Here is a 16,606-nt window from a genome sequence, read left to right as displayed (position 1 = left end):
TAAAAGATAAGTAAAAACTTTAAATAAATAAAAAAGTAAAATAGAAATGGAAAGAAAGCAAAATACTTGAAGAAAATAAAACGGTAAAACAAATTAAAAGTTGATCTTAGACATTTAAATACACTTACATTTTATGATTCTTTTTAACGTCAGTATAACTTAAAAAAATTTGTAGAATTTTAATGTAACTATGAAATATTCATATTAAAGTCTCTCAATTCGTCTAAATTTTTCCTATTTATAAATCACAATGATAAATTGCTAAATGTTTCTTTCTTATCGATGATTTAATTTTCTTTTTTTTATTTAAATTCTTACTATCCGCGACCTTATCTTGATCATAAAATACGTTGTTCTTCAAACTGAAAACCCCACGTCTTCTCCTTTTTCTTTACATTGGGTCACCACCTATTTACCTTCACATTTTTTACCATGTGCCACCGAATTAAACCACATGTTATTAATGAATTTCGATCTAGGGTATTTTCGATTCGACTTATATTATATATAATATAATTGATATTTTGTTTTGTTATGATCGAATTACACAATTTGTTAAAATTTCGTACTAACAGTAGTATTATTTAATATGTTATATTAACAAATTTTAATGTGATTAATAACAGAAAGACTAATGTAACTAATTTAAAATTTTTAAAAAATAAATATAATTAAATTTTATTTAAAAATTAATTTAACAATAAATTATTTTTAAAAAACAAATTTAATCATTTACTCAATATTTATTATTTCAACATTTTTCAATAAAAAAAAAATGAGTTCTATAGTGTCTTTTATTATAGTGTCTAAATTGCCTAACTTGCTTTTAAAGATAAAATATAAAATGTTTAAAATAAAAAATAAAATATTTAAAATTTATTAAATATTATGTTTTTATCTTTTTTAGTAAGTTAGACACAATATCAAAGACCATAGCATTCACCTAAAAAGAAATGCTTATCAGAGAGAGATTCACCATTGCGAATTTGCGATTTTCAGTTTCTCAGTTTCTCACTTACCTATAAAAGTGATATTCTCTAGAGTCCAATCCACCAAATTTTATTGAAGTACTTATAAGAGAATTTTGGTGAATTGAGTCAAACAAAATATATTAATGGCTAATGCTCATTCAACCCATTTAGATGAGGAGAGAACATGGCATTGCATTAAACATCATTTCAATAAAATATACTTTTTCACCCTAATTATAATTTAGTAAAAAACTTTCTTAAGATATTAGTTATCACAATATTTTTTGTCAATTTTTAATACAAATTTTCTCTTATAATATTTTTTATTAATATCCTTACAACGCTTGTTAAAATAACACTTAAATTTACTTGGATCAAGTTATGGAAAAAAGAAAAGGCTCTAAACGACATCGTAAAGAGTAAAGGAAGATCCGAAGGTGAATCACGTTTTATTTGAAACTTTTCATAATCCTATCTAACTACAAACTACATGTACAAGTAGAAGAACATGACGGTATATCCTTGAATCGATGTAGTTCAAAACAAGAACCAATCACGAATCCATTTCAAACGTCACGGGGACAATGCCACGTGTCCACAAGTACATGTGCACACGATCTCAATGAGCACCACTCGAATATGCCTCCCCTCCACCCTTCTTACAAAAATGGACCTCTCCACTTTTTTTCCCCCTCAATTCATATTGTTAGGTGTAATTTGTTAGTATATATTTTTTCACATTTATATTAAACTTAAAAATGTATGATAGAAATAAATCAATAATACTTTATAATATTAATTAAGAAGAACAAATAAAAAAATATATCCATTCTCAATGCTCATCCTATATATTCAGAAAGTCCAAAATCAGAGTTTCCTAAATTTAGGAAATGCATTTTTCTTTCTTATCACTTAAAAGTTACAACAAAAAGGACTACGTACGCATCTCTGTTTAAAAATAATATAAATATAAAAAACAATTATATGACATGTAAAGATATTTATGAATATAAAACAGCACTAAATAATTAAATTTTTGTGTAATATTTTTTTTAACAAAATGATAAACTATTAAAATAATTAAATATTGTATAATATAATAATTAAACATATTTTAATGATATAATGAGATATTTTTATAAATACTAACTATATATTTCTATAAGGGCCGGTTAATAATTAATTTTTAGTATTAATATGATTATTATTGTATTATACATATTTACTTTCTTTAAACTATATCATTAGCTATGATAACTGAATCTAAAATATTTTATACAATCAATATAAAGATAATTATTATTCATATAATATTCTATTTAGATATATGTGTAAAACTAGTTAATAATAGTTAAATTAGTATTTAGAAATATAGTCGTACTTGAATTTGGTATTCAAAATGTCAATTTATTCGATTGAGTCCTCTAATTTGGTAATTGAGTTTTTCCTGGGAGTATGGCAATGGGTTATTTTAGCGTCGTAGTGCCTGATACTCAAACATTGGCTCGAGACATTTTCTCTATCAATTTTTATCCTGAAAAAATAGGAGTACTTTGTGTTCTTGAACCGATAACCATCTTTCGACTAACTTAACCTTCTTTATCTCTTGGGACCAACAAAAAATACTATAGAAATTCGTAACTCACGTCGGTCTTTAATTTTATTTTTGTTACAAAAATGTTAATAATATACTAAAATAAGTTGATAACTGCCACCGTAAACTTTTTAATAACTTGTTAACCTAATAATTGAACATTTTTATTTCAATTTATTTTCTAAAAAGCGTTTAAAATCCTTAAAAAAAATTAAGATTAAAATTTTAAAGAATTCAAAAAATAAATAAAAGTAAAAAAAATCAATTATCATTTTACATAATGATACAAAAATTTAATAAGACAATTATCAATTTATCTCAATACCTCATTAAATGACTTTATGAGAAAAATAAGGCAATAATTAATACAAATAATAAATTATTAAATTAAATTGAATAAATTAAAATTAAAAAAACAGATTAAGATAGGAATATTACTTAAAAGATCAATCTAAGTATTAATTGGAATATTTTATATTGACAGACAATGGACTAAAATTAAATAAAAGATAATTTGAAAGGGTTAAGGTGAATTTTATTTGAGTGATATGTTGGTTGTATGAAACAGTGATGAATGAATGAGTCAGCATGATGATGAAAAATGAGTAAAATGAACATTTGGTTTTATGGATTTCCCAAAATGCCCTTGGCTCCATCACTGAGTCTGCAGTGGAGCTCCTTGCAGCAAAACAACCCTTTTTCTCACATTGGTCTTCTTCCATTCTTCCGCTCCAAAACCTCCCCATTCCCTCACAAAACGCTTCAACCTAACAAAACCCTCAAACCCTTTCTTCCTTTCTCCCTAAAGTTTGCTTTTTTAACCTTTTTCTTCCTTACCCCCCTTTGGGTCCCTCTTATTTTCCCGCATTCTCTTCAACCCTCACACATCATAGTTCCTCACCAGCTTCATCTCCTGACATGAACCTCGTACCAGTTCAGGTCACACAGTACGATGAATGCAGCTTAGCCATTATTTCTGTCCTTATTTTCCGCTTGAACTCGCTCTTTCTTTGTTTTTGGTTCAAGCTTAGGTGGGGCATGGTTCATTGTTTGACTTGAGTTCCGGTTCTTCGGACGGCGCGTACATACTCTTAATCCTCGCCCTTGTTTTGAATCTTCATTGTTGAATCCTGATTTCTAGCCTTTTATTTGCGGCTTGGTTTGTTTTATTTTGGATTTTGTTTTTTTGTGATGCTGGTGGTGGTGTCGGTTGCTTTTGTTTCTTGTTCATTAATGGTTTGAGTTTGAGGACGGTATTTTAGGCCTAGGGTTTTCTATTCCTGAACTCAATTTTGGTTTGGTTGAGGAACAGCCCTATTACCAGTTTGACATATCCCTTTTTTTTTTGAGGTTGTTTGTTGAGAATGTCTGGGGTGGATGCTCCTGCTTTTTTAACATGGGAGGAGAGGATTATATGCCATGAGCGTGGGAACCGTGTGATTCACTTCTACTTGAAGGATTCGTTGGGGAATTCGGTTCTTGCTGTTGTGGGGACTGAGAGGAGTGTGAGGCACATGATGTATGTTGTCCCTGACCATTTCTTGCAGACTTATGGATCCGCACATTCCATCAACGCTTGTAAATGGCGGGCGAGGCGAGAGGTTGTTGAGTGGCTTACTTGTTTGGTTTCCAGGAACCATGCACCTGATTCAGGTAACACTTCCATTTGTGTTGCATATTCTGTATGTAATTTAGGCCTTGTATGATTTCTGTGTTTAGAGCTTCAGATTATGTATGGTTGGATGTATTCTCTGAATTGAATTATCGTGTGCATGGCTTCTGTTGCTCTTGGATTCTCATCATGAAGTATGATGTGTATGCCGAGGCGGATAAGGCTTGGTTGATTCTTTTTTTTGTAGGTTGGTCCTAGACCTTTTTCTTGTAGTTTCATCAGAATGCTATCTGGATTCCTTTTATTCGTCGAGTAATCATCCTTTCATAGTTTCATATGAATTTACCTTTCAAGGAATATTACCATGCTTGCTGTATGCATTATAGAGTTAATGTCTTGTGTGTCATGTTCATGTAGCTTGTTATAGATCGTATTTACGTGGAGTCGTAGATATTCATGGCTCTCAACGACGTGCAGCAAAGTTTAAGTAGTTTGTGATGGTTGCATTGGAAGTTTGGAATAGTGCTGCATCCAAATGTTTTATTTATGATCTTGAGTGCAATCTTTTGAAGTTTATAAGTTTTCTATTTGAATTTGAATTTCTATGTTATAGATGATGAGTAAAAGTCACCATGCACCATTTGGTGGCCCCTAGTTATTGTATTCATGGACGTGAATAATTGTGAGATTACCTGTTATTGGTTTGTTATTCGTGTTTATCTATTAATTTAAGAGTCGTATATTCGTTACCTCTCCTCCCCCCGGGGGCCTGTTTCTTGAGGGTATGACTTATGATGTAACCTGAGATTGAATTATCTTGGAGATTTCAGTGGCCTTATGATGGAGCAGTCTTTGTGAAGTTTGAAAGGAAGGGAAAGTCGTATCATTTTTGTTGTGTTAATTCTGAGTTTTGTCAAAGGTTTAAAGCATCAACGTTTATCTCTATGAGGCAGATTAGGTAGAAAAGGCATCAGCTTCTTGGCGGAACTAATGTTAAGAATAATAAGCTGGTTCTAGGGTTTAGAAACTACTCAGATCAATATATTATAAGACATCTGAATACAAAGATATCTCGTCTAACCTTTGTCCACTACTCACTGAACGTTTGCATGCATGTCACGTGAATCCATAATATGACGTATGAATTCACTTTTAAGTTGCTACAGAAAGGAAAAGAAGCAACTATTCGTCCATAGGATAAGTTGTTCCCTTATAGTGAGTTACTTCCTTCTAAGGAGTGTGCGCAATTTAATATTTATAATAAAACTATCAAGACTGTTAACCCTTCGCGCATAGGAAAATACTAGTTTTTTATTGATATTTTGTCCCTTTCGACGCCCATTAATGCGCTACTTTAAAGCGGTCTTGGCGGTGAATTTCGTTCTGCCAAATACATTTAAGTCACGAGTTTTAGCTCACTTGGAGCGTGCTCCTTCACCAAACCGTCTATCTCCCTCTCTTGTCCGGGTGCTACAAGAGGTTGACAACTTTGTCTTACCGTGATTCTCTGTTCCTTTGCCTCTTCGATATAATCAAGGCCGTCGCACTAACAAAGGATAGTGAGTTGTGACAGCGAGATGTCTCGGAATTCAGTGACTGGATTTTCGCAGTATACAGAAATGGGTATTGTTTAATTTGTTGACTGATTCCATTGCCTTTCCATCACTGCTAGGTTTTGTGATTTTTTAAATTTGTTAGTCTCTCGGTCGAGAGCAGTTCTGATTTTATTCCTATGTTTTATCAAAACTTTTTTTTTTAATTTTAGTTCCTTTTGTTTAAGAATAAAGTCTTAAGATTGGTGTGATCTGTTGCTGCGTTGTCTAGATTCTAGTTGTACGACAGAGCCTCTCTGCTTTTATGGATATGGATCTGTAATTTTGATGCTTCCCAAGCACTACTATTTTGTGAGTCTTGTGTGCTCATTTTTTTTTTAAATTATCTTTTACTTTGGCCTAAAGCATGAATCAATCTGGCAAGAAAGATTTGATGCTGTATCTTTCAATAAGGTTGTTGTCTAGTGACCATGGGGTCTAGTTGTCGGGAGCAAGGTCTATGCTTCTATGGGTACAGATGAGTAAATCTAATTTGCCCACAGTGGTGTCAGCCCTTTTTGTTTCCTCATTTCTTATAGATTGGAGACTGAATTAATTTGAGATGGCAAGGTATCCTTTGATAACTTGGAAATTTTCCTTTTCTTGAATTATGTGGATCTATCAAGACAATTAATATATTGATTTGACTGATTGATGTCTTATTTTGTTTCCTAACAACTACGAACAATCTTGTTATAAAAAGGAAAATTATTTATGTTTATGTAATGAACAAGCCGACCCCACCTAGTGGGACAAGGCTTTGCTGCTGTTGTTTTTTATGTAATGAACAATTTTACGATAGGGCACCGTTTTGTTGTTGACTTTGTAGTAATGATGAAAATGATACTTTGTTGGTGTGGCCTTGTATCATTTCATTCTAGATTCATTTAGAAACCAGTTTACGTTCGAACTGTAATGATGTATGAGGACATTCTTTTGATGAAGATTTAGTCCCTTATACATACTGCACAATCCCAGTATGTAAGTGCAGTTGTTTTTGTTGGTCTTTTATCTAAAATTCTTTGGGCCATTTCTGATGCTGGTTTTTATTAACGATATGGAGAAATATTCTAACCAAACTCAGATGTTTGTGTGACAGGTATTGAGCTGGATGATGCAGCACAAGCTTTAGAGTCTCTCAAGCTTGGAAACAGTGCTCATAAAAAAACTTTACCCGACAAACTGGTATAGAATCAACCAGTTGATCGAGTTTGTCTGTTTATTGTTTCTTTCTATCTTGATATGATCTGTTTAATTGCCTGCAGATGTCTAGGAAATTGAGATTCCAGAGTTCAGATATTGAATGGTCGGGCGTTGCTTGGTATTGTGCTAAACAGCTGAAGCACTACCCAGGATTTTGTAGGAATGGGACAACCATTTATGTAAGAAAATAATTTATGTTGTATATCTCAATTATTTCACACACTTCTTTTCTATCCTTGTCTGTTTCTTGGGGAGGAAGAGTGGGTTAAGCGCTTCATTCTCAAGAAATTTCTTCCTGTTTCAGGTTCATTCGTTTGTATATATTATGGCTGAGGAAGAAAACCACTATCTAGGTTACCTGGAAGATATGTATGAAGACAAGAAGAAACAAAAAAAGGTTAAGGTACGGTGGTTTCACCATGGTCGGGAAGTTAAGAATGTGGTTCCACAGCTGAATCTGCAAGAGGGAGAGGTTTTCATAACACCTCATGTTCAAGTGATCAGTGCTGAGTGTGTCAATGGCCCTGCAATAGTTTTGACCCCTAAGCATTATGAGAAATGCGTGTCTGCTATTCTACATTCCTCATTATCGGAGATCCATATATGCTCTCGGCAGTTCAAAAACAATAAACTTAAGCCCTTCACACTCACTAAGCTGCGCGGATATAGTAACCAATCTATGCTCTCTTTTTTGGGTGATCCTATTGTTTCCAAGCGAAAAACCAAGAGTCATAAATTGGACACAGAAGATGATGAGGACTTCGCTCAAGACAATCCTCTAAGGTCGAGCAATAAGAGGGGCAAAATTCCTAAGGGATATCAAGTACTTGAAAACGGTTCTTCTAGCCTGCAAAACTCTGCTCTGAAAAAGAGTGAACAAAAGTTCCCAAGTTTGAAATTAACACTATCAAGGAAAACAATGGGTATCAAGTTTGTTGGACCTAAGCCTCAGCATCAGTTGTCTTTTAATGTCGATGATAAGGTCGAGTTTCTCTGTCAAGATAGTGGCATTAGAGGATGCTGGTTCAGGTGTAAAATTTTGAGTGCGACTCAGAGGCAACTGAAGGTCCAGTACGATGATCTTATGGATGCAGACGACATAGACAAGCTAGAGGTTAGATTTCCTCTGTTTATTTGTGTGTGTGTACTCTGGATATGTTCAATGACCGAAGGAATAGTAGGGCTAGTTTTTAGATTTTTGGGCTTTGCACTGGTTGAGCTCATTAATTTCATGAATTTGTTTATAGTCGTGCCTATTCTTATGTCATGTGTAAGATTATGGTTTTCATAACTGTATAATTCATGTAGGAATGGATCCCTGCAACTAGAGTAGCAGCTCCTGACAAACTGGGTATGCGGTGTTCAGGCCGCTTAACTGTGCGACCATTCCCACCAAAAGATACTACAGATCACGCTTTTGAGATTGGAACTGCAGTGGATGCCTGGTGGAGTGATGGATGGTGGGAAGGTGTTATAACTGGCATTGATGTTGGTGGAGTAGGAACTCTTCAAGTTTATACACCTGGTAGGATGTCTATATTCATTTTTTTTTCTCGTTATTTTGTACTATTGTTCTGTGGTTCACCAATGAACAGTCCCGAGTTTTTGAATCAGGTTTTCTTTGGGTTACGCATCTGTATCATTGTTGTTATGGTTTTCTCTGCAGGTGAAGAAAGGCTCCTAACAGTCCAGAAGAAGGACATTCGGATTTCGCGAGATTGGGTTGATAACAGGTGGGTTGATATAGCTGGAAAGCCTAACATTTGCAGCCATTTACCTTCAAATGTTAGTTCTCGTGTTGGGCTGTCGGCTAATTCTGCTGTGGTAGACGGATCTGTGTCCGGTTGTTCTGCTATATTAGAAAGTAAGTCATCATCGATTCCCAAAGTTGAAGTTGCTCCAAAGGTTGAGCAAGAATTATCCGGTTTGGAAGCACCCGAACTGGAAAGTATGAAGGGAGTGGTAACTTTGGGGAAGCCACTAGCTGCCATCGATGAAGACGAGGATATTGACTCTGGTGACGGTGGTTGTGACGGTGAAACTGACAACATTGATGGTGATGGTAAGAAGGCACTCGATACCATTGACAATGAAAAGGATGTCTCTCACGGTGATGCAGAAAAAAATGATGACGGCGGTGACAAAGTTGAAAAGAACAATGAGGGAGATTTGATGTTGAAGGAACAACATTTTGATTCTGCAGAACAAAAACTTGATGCAGCAGAAGCAAGTTGCATGAATATCTAATATAGCTAAATGATAATTCTTTGGTCTCCAATCGATTATAGCTTAAGGTGGAAGCACCTTGTATATAAAATCGAAATGAAGTCCTGGGGTTAGTTTATATATGCTGAGGGTAATGATTTTCTGGTGTCTAACATAAGGATAATTGGTAGTGTATAGCTAGTGTTTTGGGTTGAGAGTCCTTTTAGTTTTAGTAGATAAAACGTTCTGTAATCTATAGGGATTATATATAATTATATGTTAGAATTAATGCTTTTGGCCATATGGTTAATCAATAGATAGCACATATCATTTGAACCTGCATTCCTATAAAGTTAGCCCTTGAGTAATCTATGTAATTTTAATTAGATTTTGAACATCACTCAATCTTATAGTGTTTTATCTTGAAAAGTTTACAAGTTCTTGTCCGGTTATTGATGTGGCTGAAATCTCTAGATTTGTCTGTTACAAATCTCAAGGGATTGATATTGGAGAAAATAGGTAGACTATGGTCTATGTACTTCCTTCTTTGTGTTTTAAATGTGTTCCTTATCTTCCCCTATAGTTTGTGAACTTCACAATTGGTTCTTCATATTCTTACTCGTGAGTATAACAACTATCTAGAGTAAAGTAACAACTTCACTCTGTCCTTTTTCTAAAATGACAATGCGACCTTTGACTAAGAAAGAGGTTTACTTTGGCCGTGTCTCTGATCTTTGTGAGACAACGTGGTTCTTCTATCAGTACCACCGTTATTTATTAACAGAAGTCGTTAATGTGTTATGTTAACATATCAAGTTAGACGTTAAGTGCCAACATGGAGTGTATAAGGATTAATTTGTCTCTAAATCTAAATTGGTCAATGATTTATTTGTCTCTATTCATTTAAATAAAATAACGTCATTTTGACGTCAAATTGATCAGGAACTTATTTATTATGGACCTATTTTTTACCGTCAAATCGTGTTGTCTCACGAAAATCAAAGATATGAGCCGAAGTAGATCTTTTTTTTTATCAAGAGGTGTGTTGTCATTCTAGAAAAAAAAAGGACCAAGATGGTACTTTACTCCGAAATTACTAAACTGCTAAATCCTTAAAAATTAATTATTGAGTAAACCCTTCAAAAGATTAAAACAATAAAAACATCATTAAAATATTTAAAAATATGATAAAATAATTAAATGTAAATTTTAGAGGCTTTTTACTTTAAAGACTAGATTTTGAAAATGTAACTTATTTTTTTCATCCTTAAAATTTGATCATTTTATTAACAAATAAATCTGTCTTTTTTGTGAATGTCTATTTTTTTTTTAAAATGAGAAAAGACTTTAGAGACTGAATTTTCTTACGAAAATATTTTCATAAAAATACGGATTAAATCCATAAATCCTTTGTTAAATAACAAGATCATTTGTCACTTATTTTCTTATTGTTAATGACAAAAACTGTTGAAAATATTTTTGACAATTCACCCATAATTATTTGACTATGAACTATTTAATCTTTTAAAAGATATACGCAATATTAGTTTACGACTTTACGAGCAAGTTATATGCATTTTTACACTTTGTTTAGATGTAAAATGGAAAATGAATGGAAAGAAAATGGATGAAAAGAAAATGAGAAGAAAAAAATAGAAGAAAAAGTTAATTTTTTTAAAGTCTAAGGACTAAGGTGGATATAAAAATTATTTTAAATACATCTATGAATCAATTGCTACTCATGATGACTTCAAAAATATTGATTGCGGAAAAATATAAAGAATAATAAATGTTCAAGATATCATTAAAAATTTAAAAGTATTATTAAATACCGTATGACATATACAATGACCGACTGCATTGAAAATTTAAAAGTAGACAACTTTGATCGAACAAAATTTCAAAGTCTCACGTTAGCAAACTAGTTTTTTGTTCGGAACTGTGAGATGGTCTAGACTACAAACATTGGTTTGACATGAGTCTAAAGTTTTAATTTCCCAAAAATTTAACTCCCACCTCTAAATTCTAGTGCGTATGCAATAAGATGGGAGCACATGCAGTGTCCCATGGACCCTTTGTCCTTTGAAGTGTGTATAGGTCCATCTCTCATATTCCTATGTTCATACTAGAGCTTGATACAACACCTCAAAATTCCTACAAGTATTTATGTATGGATACAGAATAAAATTAATTATACAACAACCTCAATTTATTTTAAATTAATGGGGAGGCTAGACTAGTGTCTCAAGGTGAAGCAATACCCTTTTTTATGAGCATATCATAGACCCTATCAATTTTGATAGCATCCATCTTGAACAATTGATGAGCATCAGATTTTGCAGAGATGGTGCCACTAAGTATTTGTAGAGATAGCTGCTCTTGCATCTTCAGATATAAGGCTGGTGGCAACCTTAGTTCACAGCACAAGCGTTTCTCCTGTGCAGGAAGTAACAGATGCGAGAAAGCAACACTTTCAGGAAGAGAAATGAAGAAACAATTTGTTAATTTGAAAGATAAAAAAAGTAAATACTATACAAATACAAAAGAATTTTAACCTCTTCAAGGAATAAACAACAAATAGGTCTCTAACTTTTTATCTCAAAGACAAATAAATCCTCGACTAATTAAGAATACAAAAACGTCCCTTACTTTCTAAAACACGAGACATCTAAGTCCATCCAGGACACCGATTTGTCCTTATATATTTTGGACAGAGAAACTTAAATGTCTCGTATTTTAGAAAATCAGGGACGTTTTTGTATTTTCAATTAGTCAGTGACTTATGCATCTTCGAATTAAAAAGTTAGGGACCTATTTGTCTTTTTCTCCAAAAAAGTGTATAAATTTGTTTATTCTTATCATTTGTTCATAGGATAATATTTTAGATTGATCTCATTAAATCAATCAATAGTAAGTTCATAAATCTCCCTCATAACCTAGAGGGAAAGAATGTAAGTAATTAAGTATCAGAAATTCATAATCAAAATTTCCACCAGCATCCGCTTCTGCTCTCGGTGTGTTTGGTTTGATAATATAAATGTGGGGTAAAATTTCATAGAAGAGCTCCATTTGTAAGTTTATATTTATACATGGAGTTCATCCATGAAATGCAGCCCACAGCACCTATGCTTCTTGTTAAAAAAAAAAAAATTCTTAAGAAGACACAACATAACATGATCACAAAGAACACAAGAAATTTAAACAACGAAATTCATAACGATACCAGGCAGCAAATCATTTATAAAAGTATCAACCAATACCAAAGAGAATGCATGCTTACAGGTTCAGAAAGTAAATCAGCCCCATAGTATCCTGTCACATCCATTTCATTGACAGAACTTGAAGTAGCAGGTCCTGCAGGCCTGCCACTCATATCCTTGCTAGCGGAGTCTGGAGACATTAATGCATTTGGAACCCCCTGATTGCTTGGGCCACCCTGAGCACTTTCTTTTACCCTTCGTGTACTTTCATCAGCTTCCCTTCTTCTCTTATTCAACAGATACCTTTCAGCTTCAGCTGCATTACGACAACCGGCAGCCCGTGCTTCCTGCAGTGCCACATATAATTGTTTTATTTGTGCATGAAATATGCAGATTACATTATCAGCAATGGCATAAAGAAGCACTGGTTATAATCATAAATGTACTAGTACTAGTACTAGGTTTGGCAAACCAAGAGGCTTCCATTTAGATGAATGCAAGAACACTCAAAACATGGACTAACCAGAGTGCTTTGCATGAAATTTTCCTAATCCCTTCAAGTGATAACAATTCAAATACAAGATGCCAAAAGAATTTCAAATTTCAAGAGAGAATAAAAATCGGCAGCTCAGTGTATAAGGCTCTCACTTGGTGGAGTTTAGGGAGGGTAGATGTACCCAGCCTAACCCTACAAATGGAGAGGCTGGGGATCACAGGGCAACAAACTTGCTGGTGCACCAAGACTCACCCTCAGGGAAAGAAAGAAAGAAAGAAAGAAAGAAAGAAAGAAAGAAAGAAAGAATGAATGAATGCACATATTAATCTAATGTCAACCGTATCTCAAACCTTGAGATCTTGAAGTCTTTTAAGAGTTCTATGTTCAGAAATAACTGTTCGAAGCAATTCCTCATGCTCTTCCTTTTTATGAAAGCGCATGAATATGTCATATCTCCTACATATCGCCTTCTCCTCAGGGGTTAAATCCTTCTCGAATGAATTTGGGTATAACAAATTTCTTTCAAGAATGAAATCCTTTCTACGCTTTCTTTCATCAAGCCTGCAACACATTTCAATTTAAGGATGGCAGTACATAATGCAATACCATGCTAACATTGGCGCTCTTAATGTTTCAGTGTTTATGATTCAGGAGGGGGAAACTAATATACTAAGATGGCAGTTCACCTTTTTGCATAGATACGTAAGACACGTAGTTTTATCTCTCTCTCATCGTCAGTGTCAGCGTCCTTAAATTCCATTTCAGCAAGTAGTTGTTCAGCATCATTATCATATTCCGGATCAAATTCCTGTCTTTTTGAATTATAACCACTGGATTCTACCAATGAAGGACCTTCATTTCCTGAGGAATTTGGTTTCTTTCCACCAAAATTCCTGTCTACTTGAGAATCTGCTAGTAACAAAGGAACAAGAATTTAGACAGAACATAAATAATGGTGTGATTTTCCTCAGAGAATATGCATGTGGATATGCAAGCTAATGCCAGTGAGGAAAAGACAAAGCAGTGACTAGTGATGAGTTTCATGCAAGAAGCCGGTCACCTAAAATCCTAGTTTAGCATACACAAAATTTTAGCCCTAGATATTCTAGCAACAGAAAAATCGCCACACTTCCTCAAATGTTAATCTATTCCAATGGCTTCCAAATTATGCAAAAACAGTTATATGTGTGATATCCTTCCTCCTGTTTTAGCTTATACGAATAGTAATTTTTTGTTGTAGAAATAAGCATTACAAGTATTATTCCAAATGTTTCTCACCTTCCAATTTAACTACACCAAGGCCGTCTTTTCCACGGGCTGAATTTGAGGCCTTCTGATTGGAGCCAGAGGAACCAGCTTTATGGGAATCTTCAACTCTGAATCAATGAATAGACATTAAAAAGTTTGGTACAGAAGATGGCAAGAAAAAAGAGCTATATAGAAAATAATAGCCTTACTTGACTCTAGAAGGAGAAAACGTAGATTCTTCCTTAAGACCATCTGCCATGGAAATTCCTGTGCCAATTACACAGACAATAACGTGATTATAAGAAATTATCGATAACAAAAACATTACTCTTACAGCAAGCTGCAGCACTGATGCCTTTAGCCACAAGTACAAATAAATTGCAGATACAATAAGATGTTATGTTAAAGGTTAACTCATGTCATCCAAAATAAGTTACCAGTGAGGCATGCCTAATCTGTGACTGTAACAGAATATTATGATTGTCACAAACCTTTCTTGTCCTCACCCTGTCCTTTCGCCATGGCAAGAAGTTCTTTTTTGTTTTTCCCAACAACATGAGACATGTCCTAGTAAATAAAAAAGGGCAGGATTTAAAATACCATTATAGAAATAATAATTAATATAACTAGATATAATATAAAAGAAGCACTGCTTGCAGCTTCATTTGATGCCCTATCATACCGGAAGAGGAAAGAAAGGGGAGTTCAAATATATATTCCTATAGTGTTCTATGCATGATTCTTTGTTCTTTGTCCCAACATGCTCAGCAACTTCTGCCCAGTTTCCCAAGCCATACATTTCAATGCCCTAGAATCAACAAATTATTGCAGCAAAGATCATATATAAATAAGAGATGTATTGTTGGACAAAATGGAATTTACTAAGCTTTATATTTTTTAAGCACTAGACATCACTACTCCTAATAAATAAGTTTGGAGACAATACCTCTAGAAGCAGAATTTCATCATCTGCATTCCAGTCAGCACAAATAAGAGGGAAAGATAAATTATCCTGTCAAAAGTGAATCGTATTAAAATAAATCATCTTCGAGGAATGAACAGTGGTTTAATTAACAGTATGGTAGTACAGTTTCAATTACTTAAAATCTTTCAAATATGTGATGGATATTCCCATACGATGGAACAGTTTATGAATAAAATTCTGTTTAACTTAACCCTGTAATTGTCTTGACTCTTCAGATAGATAAGCTAACAGGAAAGGAAACACCCAGCTTCTCTAACAAAAATGCTATAACAAATTAGGTATTTTGAAAGAACAAATTCGAATAAAAACTGTCACTGACCATAACCCTGTAAGGGTGACTGCTTTTATGCGGTGTCACCTCAGCTCCAACAGAAAAACATTCTATACATAGGTCAAAATCAGGGCACATAGCACACTTGATGCGGATTTTCCCTGTAATATCTTTATTACAATAATTACAGTGATACAAAGCTCTCTTCCCTTCACTTGCTCCCTGCCCTGTTGGTATTACATACATGCCAGTGAAATTATCTTAACATATGACCAGCCATGAATAAACAATCAATAAATGCACAACTAGAGCTCTAAGTAACTGTCAATCTATCACTGCTATAGCAATCTTCCTTCCTTTTTTCACTCCAAAACTAAAAAGGTTCGTTATTTTCTAGTTCAGAGACTTTCCATAAGCTGAGGAGCTGAGGTGTGAACTGCAATGATCCTATAACTTTCTTATACAACTCCATCTAAATTCAGTTTCTTAGTGTTGTGCAATTGACATTTACTGAAAGAGTACAAGATAGTGAAAAATCTTACCAGCAGCTCCAGGCTCTAAATTTTCTCCACTGGCAGCATTCTTTTTTCTCCTTGACCTACACGCCCAATAGAAACAACAAGAGGAAATATGCTAAAAACAAGGGTCAAAAGAATTCAGCTTTATAGTTGAAATGACAGCAGCTTTTCACTGAAACTTCGGATGAACATTCGGGGGAACAAATTCAATTATTCAATCGGTGTACTTGAATTACATTTACAACCATATATAAGCAAAACCTTTGAGCACTAACTGCAGATAACGGAAGTGCAATAGTAACGAAAAAATTTCAAAATTAAAAATTAAAATCGAACCTTTGGCTTGGGTCCTCATCGGCGTGGTGAAAATTCCCGCGAGAGCGACCCATTGATTCTGTTGGCCAAACCCAGTGCAAAATCGCGCTTGAACAGAGGGGGACGGGTAATTTAATCGATTCTAATCTAATAGATTTATCTTGTTTAAAATTTTAAAAAAGAAACCCTAGAATTTGGAGGAATCCATTGCAATTTGGGGTCACTGAGATTTCTTTGACAAAGGTTGAAATTTTTTAGTAATTGCAAATTAAGGCGGGGAATTTTCGTCATATAGTGTACTATGATGAACGGAAGGTTAGCAAATAGGAAATGAGAAAACGCGAACCCATGTTTCTCCGACAATGTGCAGTGTAACTGTGCAAGTTTGGTCGAACC

General features: G+C 34.0%; 2 protein-coding genes across 2 annotated transcripts; one reads left to right on the top strand and one right to left on the bottom strand.

Moving 5' to 3' along the window:
• Positions 1 to 3,245: 3,245 nt before the first annotated feature.
• Positions 3,246 to 9,588, top strand: LOC130977048 (uncharacterized). The gene is made up of 6 exons (XM_057902046.1): positions 3,246 to 4,218; positions 6,869 to 6,954; positions 7,035 to 7,151; positions 7,277 to 8,086; positions 8,281 to 8,497; positions 8,639 to 9,588. Exons 1-6 carry the CDS (start codon positions 3,930 to 3,932, stop codon positions 9,217 to 9,219), a joined length of 2,100 nt encoding a protein of 699 aa, XP_057758029.1. The 5' UTR covers positions 3,246 to 3,929; the 3' UTR covers positions 9,220 to 9,588.
• A 1,363-nt stretch (positions 9,589 to 10,951) lies between these two features.
• On the bottom strand, positions 10,952 to 16,606 carry LOC130976773 (transcriptional adapter ADA2b-like). The gene is made up of 12 exons (XM_057901699.1): positions 16,232 to 16,606; positions 15,920 to 15,975; positions 15,426 to 15,604; positions 15,068 to 15,133; positions 14,804 to 14,929; positions 14,613 to 14,688; positions 14,331 to 14,388; positions 14,152 to 14,249; positions 13,560 to 13,782; positions 13,224 to 13,434; positions 12,458 to 12,724; positions 10,952 to 11,613 (listed from the first exon to the last, which is right to left on the bottom strand). Exons 1-12 carry the CDS (start codon positions 16,282 to 16,284, stop codon positions 11,422 to 11,424), a joined length of 1,605 nt encoding a protein of 534 aa, XP_057757682.1. The 5' UTR covers positions 16,285 to 16,606; the 3' UTR covers positions 10,952 to 11,421.

Source organism: Arachis stenosperma, chromosome 4 (assembly GCF_014773155.1).
Source record: "Arachis stenosperma cultivar V10309 chromosome 4, arast.V10309.gnm1.PFL2, whole genome shotgun sequence".
NCBI lineage: Eukaryota > Viridiplantae > Streptophyta > Magnoliopsida > Fabales > Fabaceae > Arachis > Arachis stenosperma.
This window is presented reverse-complemented; position numbering and strand designations above follow the sequence as displayed.